Source organism: Mus caroli, chromosome 12 (genome assembly GCF_900094665.2).
Source record: "Mus caroli chromosome 12, CAROLI_EIJ_v1.1, whole genome shotgun sequence".
Lineage (NCBI taxonomy): Eukaryota > Metazoa > Chordata > Mammalia > Rodentia > Muridae > Mus > Mus caroli.
This window is the reverse complement of record NC_034581.1, coordinates 99,600,867-99,612,825: the sequence shown is the minus strand read 5'-3', so window position 1 is coordinate 99,612,825 and position 11,959 is coordinate 99,600,867. Positions and strand designations below refer to the sequence as shown.

At 42.5% G+C, this 11,959-nt stretch overlaps 1 protein-coding gene across 1 annotated transcript in view; it reads right to left on the bottom strand.

Annotated features, from left to right (window-relative positions):
• The window catches only part of LOC110306588 (protein TCL1B3-like), an 89,680-nt gene that overhangs the window by 2,277 nt on the left and 75,444 nt on the right, over positions 1 to 11,959 (bottom strand). Inside the window, exon 3 of the mRNA XM_021178658.1 lies at positions 2,807 to 2,911. Within this exon, the coding sequence (XP_021034317.1) occupies positions 2,807 to 2,911 (105 nt within the window). The remainder of the gene's footprint in view (positions 1 to 2,806; positions 2,912 to 11,959) is intronic.

Here is an 11,959-nt window from a genome sequence, read left to right as displayed (position 1 = left end):
TGCAGCTGAAGACCAACATGGGCAATTTAGTGAGACTCTGATGCAACGTAAAAAGTAGAAGGAGGGCTGGAATGTGCCTCAGTTGTAGAACATTTTGCTAACATGTTGCAAAGTCTTCAGTTCTATGATCTATAGGTTGACAAGACAGAGAGACAGAGGGGGAATTGCCTTAATTAGGGAAATAATTCAGGGCCACCTGTGCCTAAATTTCCCCAATCTTTCTATTCCTATGGAACCTTTCCCTGGCCACTGTGGTGATTTCAGGGTGCACAGAGGTGGTAAGGGGGGGTCCTGAGATGGCCCCCATCCCATCCCAGAGTCTTTCCTTCCACTCACCTCCTCCAAACCTATGGCAACCATAGGGTCTTGGAACTCCCCCTCCCTACCACCATTGTGCTTTCTGTCTCTGTGAAGGCACTCCACAGGGCACCTCTGGTGGATGTATCCCTTAAAGACAGCTCTGCCTGGATCCTCAGGTTCCTCCTTTTACAGATGCTATCAGACCCTTCCCTGCCCCCTCCCCTTTACATTCAGTTGTACAAGGAGCTCATTTGGTTGCTGCACCTGCCCCTCTATGCACACGTGGGGCCAATGGCTGCTTCACCACAAGCCCAGCCCAGAAGCAGAATGGCCAGGAGACATGTGCTTCTATTTGAATTTAATTGACTACACATTATTTCCTTTGCAGCTCTTTCATTTATACCTTCACTAACAGAATTGTTTTCTGGATCTTCCTTCCTTTTCCTTCCTTCCTTCCTTCCTTCCTTCCTTCCTTCCTTCCTTCCTTCCTTCCTTCCTTCCTTCCTTCCTCCTTCCTTCCTTCCTTCCTTCCTTCTCTCTCTCTCTCTCTCTTTCTCTCTTTCCCTCTTTCCTTCCTTCCTTTCTACTGAAAATATTTGCTCCAAAATTATTCCACACTATATTTGGTGTGGGCTTAAAGATAACTCTCATGGCAAGATGGATAGCGCTAAAGAGCACTGACTGTTCTTCCGAAGGTACTGAGTTCAAATCCCAGCAATCACATGGTGCCTCACAGCCACCTGTAATGAGATCTGAGGTCCTATTCTGGTGCATCTAAACACAGCTACAGTATACCTATTTACAATCATAAATAGATAGGAGCAAGCAGGGCAGATGAGAGCAGGCAGAGGTCCTAAAATCCAATTCCCAACAACCACATGAAGGCTCACAACCATGTATACAGCTACAGTGTACTCATATGCTAAAATAAATAAATAAATATTGAAGTTTAAAAAAATAGAAAACACTTATCAACTTGAAGTTTTTTTTATCTCATGATTCAGCAGGTGAATTACCCTCTTGTTCATCTCAAACCCAAAACATGGCTGAGGTGTCCATTAAAATATCAAAGTCATCTCCAGATGAATATAAAACAAACAATGAAAAAGGATGTCATAACTGCTCCTAGGTATGGAGGAGGTACAGGAAGAGGAGGGGGAGAAGGGTTAGGAGGAGGGGGAGAAGTGAGGAGGCTGAGGAGGAGGGGGAGGAGGGAGAGGATGGGGAGTAGAAGGGGGGAGGAGAAAGAGGAGTTTCGTTGTAGATAAAAGGGAGAACATAGGCAAAAACAGACATTTGGGAGAGTCCAGAGTGAACATGACCTTGATCTGGGTCTTGTAAGTCAAGGAGGGAGGGGAGGGGGGACCAAGAGAGTCCCATTGCCAAAATGGCTGAGGTATTCAGGGAGTCAGGGGAGCTGCAGGGAAGGGCTGCTGGGCTGGAGAAGGTTAGGACAGGGGGTGGGATGCAGGAAAACCCTGGCAGCCAAAGAGACCTAATGCCCCCAAGGCCTCCCCACTCCCAGGGCAGGGGAGGGGGCCCATAGTCTTTTCCACAACCCTGGGGAGCAGTTTTGATACCCAGAGCCTTCCACTAGAGAGTGTTTTAGCCCCCAAGGTTCTGCTGTGGACTAAAGCCATGGTCCACAGCAGGTTTCCAGCAGCGTGGGTCTGTACAACACCTGCAGATCACATAACCCATTTAGGACTTCCCCCAAGTCCTGTAGTCAGCTCCTAGTGTAAGGATCCCTTCTCTGTCAAACACTTCTTCAGGCCACTCAAGTCTGGGAGCAACAGCAGCAGATGAATTATGATTTGCAGAAATTCGGAAACTAGTGCTTGCACTCACATTTGCTCCTTCCAGGTAATCTGCCTTGCACTAGAGTTGTGATTTTTTTTTTCTGACCTGTAGAACTCCTACTCATCCCACAAAGCCCAGCTTAACAAAGCTTTCTCAGCATGTTCTCTCTGACTATCTGTAACAGAGTCCTCACTGCTAGGACTCTGTGTCTGTGTATTAGTTGGACCTGTGAGGCCTCCAAGCAAGCTCCAGGGCAGGGGCCTAGGTATAGACAAGGTTCTATTCAGAGACCTGTATCAGCCTTTTTCTGACACGGTAATAACAGCTCCTATCTACACACACACACACACACACACACACACACACACACATACACACACAGAGAGAAACAGGGACAGCCTGTCTGGAGCCCTGAAACTCACCCTACTGCAATATGGTGAATAGGAACAAGTTTGTACTTTTGCAACTATCCACTTTCTATGAAATTCATCCTCAAAGACGCCCCGTTGTGTGGTGATCAGGCAGAGTGGAACTGGCCACCTGGGAAAACGAACTGAAGCAGCCATAGTAATGAGGCCATCCGGTTGCCTGTCTTCTTAAATTAGGTTCAGAGAGGGGCAGGACAGAGAACTCACCACAGGTAGAGCAAGGGTCAGGGCAGAATAAGAAACCTAGCTCTGGCACCTGGGCCAGAAGCTCAACTCACCAGGTGCCCTGAGCGTCTCAGGTTTGCCCGCTGCAAAGCTTGGTGCCCTGAGAGTCTCAGGCTAGCCCACTGCAGACCTCGGTGCCCTGAAAGTCTCAGCCTTGCCTGCGGAAGAACTTTCTCTTTCTACCTTGCCCAGACTTCAGGGAATTATTTTTGACACCACCTCTCCAACATGTCTTCATCAGGAACTCTCCTGTCAGCTGGCCCTCTGGATCTAGCACAGTGGTTCTCAACCTTCCTAACACTGGGACACTTTAATACCTTTCCTCCTGCTGTGGTGACCCAGAAAAATGAAATTATTTCGTGGCTACTTCCTACCTGTAATTTGGTTACTGCTATGAATTATAATGTAAATATTTGGGGAGATAGAGGCTGCAAAGCAGGTTGTGACCCACAGGTTGAGAACAGAAGCCCCAGGACTAGCTGCATAAGAATTTCTTCTCCTGGAAATAAAGGCCCACAACCCTCAGATGTCTGTGATCAAGATAATATGAAGGCTGATTGGGACTGGCAAGGGACGCGGGGGCTTCTGATTAGCCTTGTTCTCTGCCCTAGACTCTGAGTACCCATGTGTCCTGGTCAAGTCCTGAACTCTGCTTTGCTGAGGCCAGGAGAGTTCTCAGAAAGAGGTCATGAGGTAGCAGCATCCTGTGCTCTCAATACCTGGTTATAATATACTCCCTTTTCCTTTTGAAAACCACAAGCCAGGTTGTGTTTGTTAGAAATGTGTGGAACACCGGTATCACTGAGTCAGCCAATTTGCTCTCCAACCCCCTTGCCCCTCAGCCTGCGGTCCTTTTTTCTTCTCTCAGCAGGGTCTGCTATAGCCCTAGTTGTCCTCAAACCCACATTGTAGCCAAGAGAGATCATGACTTCCTGATCATCCTGCCTCAGCTTGCCGAGTGCAGGAATTACATCACTGTGCCCAGGTCTGTGTGAGGCTGGAGATCTGACCCATGGCTTTGCACAGGCTATGCCACCGTTCTATCAATCTATCTCCACCCGTAGCCCTGTCAGGCATTTCCTAGGTGTCCTGGCTAGTTTTACATCAACTTGACACAGGCTCAAGTCACCTGAAAAAGGGGGACCTTAATTGAGCAATGGTCTCCATAAGATCTGGGGGCAGGCAAACCTATAGGGCATTTTCTTAATCAGTGATCAATGGGAGAGGGCCCCCACCATTGTGGTTGAGGCCATCCCTGGCCTGCTGGTCTTGGATTTTGTAAGAAATCAGGCTGAGCAAGCCATTGGGAGCAAGCAGTAATTAGGTCCTGCCTCCGGGATCTGTCCCTGTTCCTGCCCTGACTTCCTTTAACAATGGAATACAATGTGGAAGTGTAAGCCACTGGAAACAACCTAGACGGCACACAACTGAAGAATTGATAAAGGAAATGTGGTACATCTACAAAATGGAATGCTATTCAGCTATGAAAAACAAAGACATGATGAATTTCGCGGGCAAATGGATGAAACTTGAGAATATCACCCTGCGTTGAATGAGGTAATGCAGTTCCAAAAGGACATGAATGGTATGTACTCACTGATAAGTGAATATTAGCCATAAAATACAGGTATCAGGCTATAGTCCACAGACCCAAAGAAGCTAAAAGAAGGAAGGCCCAAGCGAGGAAGCTTGAATCTCACTTAGAACAAGAAATAAAATTGTCCTAATAGGCAGATGGAGGGAGGAAACTGTGTGGGAGAGGAGATAGAGGAAATGGGGGGGGATTCAAAATCAGGTGTGAGGAGGCTTAGCTGCCCGCTACTACACAAACCTTGTTCCTGAAGGGGAAGCTGCAGCTATATGGGAGGAAATGGCCAGAGAAATAATGAGACCAAGACAAGGTACTGATCAAGGCCCCAGAGTTTACTAAGAGTCATGTTTATAAAGGGGGAAATAGGCCCATCCCCCGCTATGTCAGGCTCTTGATGCTTTGTCTCCAGGCTGTCAGCACTTGGTCACCAGGCTGTTGCTTATTCCGGAATGTCTCAGGAAGCCGGGTTCATCCTCCCAGTGGATAGTGGCTTCTTGGAGAAGAGCACAGAGGTGGCAGAACAATAGACCTATTTAGATAGGAAGACTCCTCCCTAGGTGGTCTTGTTCACTGTGGCAAAACAGATATGAGCCAGCCTGCTCAAGGCTGTGGGAGGCTACAATTCCTCCCTAAATATATAATAAAAAATTAGCTGGACTGGGACATAACATTTACTTATGGTCCATGGTCCTGCCTGGGAATTATGGTGGCTGGCTGCCATGCCTGTCTTGGGACTTTGGTCTTCTATGAACTTATTCTTATCCATCCTGGAGAACATGTGCAGCTTGCTTGTGTTTATTTGCACAAACTCAGTGTTATTATGAACAAACCATAGCCTCTTGGCATATGCCTCTGTTTTAGATTGAATAATTCAGAGACCCAGTAGCCCGTCATTGACTGCTGGCCCTCATAACACACCTTTTTTCCAATCAGACCAAAGCCACAATATGTTCTCAATGCATATCTTCATATTCATGAATTTCTGCCACTTGCATTTGCTGAAAGTGAGTCTGCACGCTTGCAGAAGATGAGTTTGCAGGGAGGTAACTGACCTGCTTGAACAGGATTAAGGCCTTCTGTGGGGGAAATCCAGGTACTCTAGTCAGTTGCAAATTAGCAATGATCAAGCCCATGGTCTGGCCTCTTGGTGTTGGGGAGGTGGCTTTGGGAATCAGCAGAAAAGCTGTTACTTCTCATATAAATAGGCTATGCTCCAAGTTAACTCTGCTGGCTAGTAAAGAATTTTATATACCTTCATAATAAGAATCTCTAATATTAGAATTACTACTAGACCAGTCCATGATTGAGTTAGAATAACTGGTCACATTAAAGGAAAGAGTACATCATTATAACTCCTCCTTTTGAATAATTTTTCTAAGTCAGTTTCCACAGTCTCTAATGTTCTCTGTCCCATAAGGTCAGAAAGCTTGAAGCAAGGCAGCTTAGCTTAGCAAGCAAAGGTGGGTCAAGAACATATACCCAATACAGCTTTCTTATCACCATTGTCAGGGCACTCATCAAACTCACAGGATAGCCTGTCACATGAATCAATCTGGCAGCTAGCATGCTCCTGCAGCATTCTGTGGCGAAAACACAAGCATGCCCTCTTACCCATATTAAATACCTGTTCAGCATCATGCCATATGCCAATCCTTTTCATCTCACCTAGGCATGAATATGCCTAGTTTTAAGATACTATAAGGCATTTAGCAAGTTCTTTGACATCCAAATTTTAAATTTTTAAAAATAAAAATGTGATTTAAATAATGTGCACAGGAATGTAATTCCTCCCCTTTTTTGTTTTTTAAGAAGATATAGTTTTAAGGTTTCACAATACCTTGACCTTGAGAATTATAAAAAAAATCTCAGTAACATGGGTAACATTAGTTGTTGACGAAACATCTCAAATACTTGACTGTAATAGGCAGTTCCAATATCTGTTTTAATCTGATTTGGAACACCAAGCAAACAAAAATTAACATAGACAATGACTAATTACATTTTTAGTTGCTTCTCTTGTTAGAGCAGTTGTAACTAGAAAGCCTGAAAAGATATCAGTAGTCACATGTGCATATTTATTTATTTATTTTAACTCAGAGATATGAGTATCTATTTGCAATAATTGATTAAGTATAAGCCCTCAAGAATTAACACCGTTATATGGAACAGATATCAACTGAAGACACTGGGAACAAGTCTTTACTATTTGACATGCACATTCTCTAAAAATACCAAAATATTATCTTAAGCCATTACTATTTTGATGATGTAAAGAATGAGATTGTATGGCCAATTATTCATGTGTAAGGCCTGTAATCTGCCTGGGATATAAATCTAGCATGGCATTGCCTTAAGAGGTCTTGTCCAGGCAATCTAGAATGAGTTCTTAAATGTCCAAAGACAGTCCTTTAAAGGAACAGCATTTTTTCTTATGAGTTTTATATACGTAAACAATTGCAAATTTGAGAATTCATCATATCTAAGAAATAAACAATTTTAAGCAATTGTAAGCCCTGAGATAGATAGATAGATAGATAGATAGATAGATAGATAGATAGATAGATAGATAGAGATAGACTATTAGTATACAAATTAAAGCTTGATTTAACATTTTAAAACACTGGCTACAGCACACAATTTAATTATCTGTGCTGAAGCAGGAGGGAACTCAAAAGAATAAACATGTGATCCAATCACATATACTTTTCTCCCATAGAAGGGCTGTTTTAAAATACAGTAGATGGGATGCATGCATGCGTAAATTTACACAAAATACAAAAGCATGCATAGAAGCAATCTTTAACAACTTATCTTTAGGATAATGATTATCAATTTTACCTAAAGTGTTTGCTATGCAATAGGCCAAATATCAATATTCTGCAATAACCAATTTAATTGCTCTTTGGAACAAGGAACAGATTCTTCTCAGGTTTTTAAGACACGTTTTTTGTTGTTGTTTTTCTAAAATACCTTCATGAATTTGTCTTACAATTCTTTATTAGCACCACAGCACCCTTGTAATAGGATGTTAAAACTTCCTTGGAGATGAAGAAAGATGATTTTACATTAATGTTTTCTTTTGCCAAAGAATTGCTTGGGCACATTGAGTAACAATAACTAAAATAAGCAGCTCATATTTGATTACCATTGATTATAATTGATAACAATTAATTATAAAAGCTTCCTGTATTGTCTCCAAAGCCTTTTGTTTCTCATCAGTTAATTTGTATCTTTCTTGATAACTTCCAACAAAGGCTTAGGTCACCTTAAGACCTTAAGGTGAAGTCTTAGCCAATTAACATCTCCTGGAAGCTTTTGAAAATAATTTGAAGTAAGCAAATCATTTTTCTTTCTTAAATTTTCTGTACCACAATTTTCTAGGATAACTAAGACCCTAAATATTAAAAAGATATTGCCTCTGAATCTTTTCTGGAGCAACAGCTACTCCCCAGAACTTTGAAGCTCATTGTGTGAGAGCAAAGATTTGAAGTAAACTTCCCTTCAGGGGCATTTGCTAATAAAATACTTTCCATTTAAGAAACAATACACACTGAAAGATTCAAAATCTTAGCTTCTTGTATTGAAGCAGAGACAATAAAAAATTTTCTTACATGATGTAAGAAATTGCTAGCCATACGTAGGGGCAAAACTTTTTATTGATCATAAGCTCACTGGAAGCAAATCCTTTCCAATTATCAGGATGCAAAGGAAAAAACAACCTTTCAAGTCTATACTAATTCTTTATGGAGTAGGCAAGTCAGATTGTAATGCCTCTATAAGTTCTACAGTCTCATTGACTTAAAAAAAGATTTATTTATTTATTTTATGTATATAAGTACACTGTGGCTGTACAAATGGTTGTGAGCCTTCATGTGGTTGTTGGGTATTGAATTTAGGACCTCTGATCACTCCTGTCAACCTCACTCGATCTGGTCAGCCCCGCTTGTTCCGCCCCAAAGATTTATTTATTATTATTAAATAAGCACACTGTAGCTGTCTTCAGACACACCAGAAGAAGGCATCAGATCTCATTGTGGGTGGTTGTGAGCCACCACGTGGTTGCTGGGATTTGAACTCAGGACCTTCGGAAGAGCAGTCAGTGTTCTTACCCGCTGAGCCATCTTGCCAGCCCATCATTGACTTTTCATAAATCTTAAATTTAAACTTTATTTTGAACAAAACCTGGATAGATGTGTAATGATGTTTTAGCTTTAAAAAAAAAAAAAATCCCAGAAGCAAGGAGAGGCGAGGTCCCAAGAACTTCCCTAGGCAGGGTTTGTGAATCAAAAGAAAAGCCACACAAGCCTCACTAAGGCTCCTCAGAGCTTTGCACTAACTCAAATGTAAATATTTCTTACTTTGACCATACTGCCCAAGTCCTGGCCCAAATATTATCTCTTTTGTAGTTAGGAACAATTTGACTGTCTATCTATTTCTCCAATTTTGGACAGTCTCTTAAGATGACTATACTTAAAACATTCCTTATAACCTTAGTGCTGGAAGCATTGCTTGTACTGTAGTCCCCTGCAAGGCAGCAACCATAGCCAAACTGATTGTATGAGGGTCCAATTTCTGCACAAAGATGAATATATCTAGATTAGTCTGTCTTTGCTTTATATGGCCGGATGGCCGCAATGAGCTGCACTAGCACTCTCATAAAATGTTTACTCTTGTAATCATCCTAATTACAATATATGGGTGAGTTAAAAAAATCTTAAGTTTGCGATCAAACTGCAAACTGCAGTTAATGGAACACTGGCAATTTTACCCATAATTTTTTTAAGTTTCTTTTGCAATGATAGAATATATATATATATAACTTTTGTTAAACAAAACCCAATTTTAAACACGTTATTATCTTTAAAAATCAATATTAGAAACATCACTTTTATGTTACAAAGTTTGGCTGCCAATTCATACATATGAATGCATGACAGTGTAAATTTTAGTGCTTCATTAAAGAAATATTGTTTTAAATCTTATCTCTTATAAGTCTACTTTCTAGGATAAGAATTACATTAAATATTATCCCAATTTAGAAGTATCCTTAGAGGCCTAGTTTCCTGGGCTGGTTTATGCCACGTGTTGTTGTTTATAACGACTCCAACCCTGAGTTATCAGTTTTAAGCTAACTTTCTTGTTACCAATGTTACACATTTTTAAACATACCCAATAACTTATAAGCCAATACTCTATGACCAAAACATGCAGAGCATATTTATACCTTTAAGACTGGTCAGAAACCAAATGAAGTGGCTACATAAATCTTATAATTTTAGGCCAGTCAAAGAATTTTACTTTTTCTAGCTATAATTTCAAGATAAAAAGCACTTTGTCATTTGCTGAACCCAATAATCACAATTGTAGAGAATTTTCTAGGAAAAAAACCAGCTTATTTGCCTTAGAACTAAGAAGCTGCAGACTCCTTTAAAGAAAAAAAAATTTTTTTTTCAGCAGGAGCTATCCTGCTGTGCGTTACTCCTGGCAACTTTTTATCAGCCTCCACTGTGTAAACTGAGACTGAATCACGAGATGGATAGCCAGCAGATAAAATTTTAACCATTTTTTTCTTTTCAACATGAAACATAGAACAACAGTCATTCAGACAATGAAACAAAGACATGAATTGACACTTGGACAGATTGGTTGGTGTTCCAAACACAGACAATACAGAGAGAGTAGAGAACTTGATGAAACACAAACTAAGGGTGTCTTCTGTAGGGGCCAGAGAGAAAACAGGACATCTCCCGATTTCCCTCTGTCCCTGGGAGAGCTCCGAAATCCATTTTCCTTCTCTCTTGATTCATTCTCTCTCTCTCTCTCTCTCTCTCTCTCTCTCTCTCTCTCTCTCAAGTCATTTGTATATCTAGCATCTCCCTATTTTTTTTACTCTTTTTATTTTATTATTTTAAGCCCTACTCCTCTCGCCTGATGCAGTTCTTGACTGCGAACAAATGCCTGTTTAGAATTTTTACTCCCATTTCCACTGTCAACCCCGAGCTGATATCAGCACTGGGCCAACGCTGACTCAGTTTAGCCTGTATCCTTTCACACCTACAGCAACAATTTTGAAAAGATGAAGTTTAAAGCCAGTGCTAGCATGAATACAAAGTGTTGCTTACTGTGCAGGATGCATCTTCTTCTTAATTGTCCTGTAGAGCTCTACCAAGAGAGTGTTCTCTTAGACCGTCCTTCCTTCTGTATTCAGGTCCCTGTTCGGATGCCATCTGTATCTGCCTGCAGCTAGAAGAACCAGGTTCCTGAAGGGGAGGCTGCAGCTATATGGGAGGAAATGGCAGGAGAAATAACTAGACCAAGACAAGATACTGATCAAGGCCCCAAAGTTTACTAAGAGTCTGAGCTTATAAAGAGGAAAGGCTCATCTCTCGCCATGCCAGGCTCTAGATACTGTATCACCAGGCTGTCAGCACTTGGTCAGGAATGTCTCAGGAAGACAAGTTCAGCCTCTCAGTGGGCAGTGGCATCTTGGAGAAGAGCCCAGAGGTTGCAGAACAATTGACCTAGCTAGGTCAGAAGACTCCACCCTAGGTGGTCTCGTTCACAGTGGCAAAACAGGTATGAGCCAGCCTGTTCAAGGCTGGGGGAGGCTACAGGGAGGGACAAGAGAGATGGCTAAGTGGGAATAAAAAATTAATGGAAATCTGCAACTGACAGGGGCAAGGAGGTGGGAGACACCTCCAGGACAAGACAGAGACCTGGGATAAGGGAGGCACCCAAGAATCAATGGAATGACCTTAGCTGTGACTCACTCCTTTGGGGATACAGGATCTGAAGAAACTACCTCCTGTAGCCAGGCAGGAACCCCAGTGGGACAACAGGGACATCAACACTCCTACACAACTTTCAACCCAAAATGTATCCTGTCAACAAGAAATGCAGGCACCAGGGATAGAGCAGAGGCTAAGGTAACGACCAACCATTAACTGGCCCAACTAGAGACCCATCCATGAATAAGCACCAATCCCTAATACTATTAATGATACTCTGCTATTCCTGCAGATGGGAGCATGTGGTCCTCTGAGAGGCTCCACCCAGCAGCTGTTTCAGACAGATACAGACACCCACAGCCAAATGTGGATGGAGCTTGGGGACTCTTATGGAAGAATAGGAGGACGGATTTTGGGCCCCAACAGGGATAGGAACTCCACAGGAAGACCAATAGAGTCAACCTGCCTGGACTCTTGGGGCTCTCAGAATCTGAATTACTGTCGGGAACTAAAAGGGGGGCCCTGGGGAATGAGGGGGGAGGGAAAATGCATACCCTGCCTGAGTTTTACCTATTTTCTGGTCTATCAGGTGTGGGAGGGCTCCTATCTACCTTCCACTCATCCCCGGGTAGGCATCTGAGCTTCTGACCCACTCTTCAGGGGGTGGCAAGGGGCAACCCTACCTGGGAACTCCGGAGCTACTTTGCTAAAGCCACCAGGGTTATAGGAGAGAGGGATGAGGGAAGAGATGTTCCCAACAACGGCAAGAGTGAGTGCAGTGGATCTCGATGAGCAGAGACTCTCTATGGTTTTAGAGCTATACTGTAGAAAGGCAGGGGAAAGGAGAGAAGGTAGAAGAGAGAGACACAGAGAGAGAGAGAGAGAGA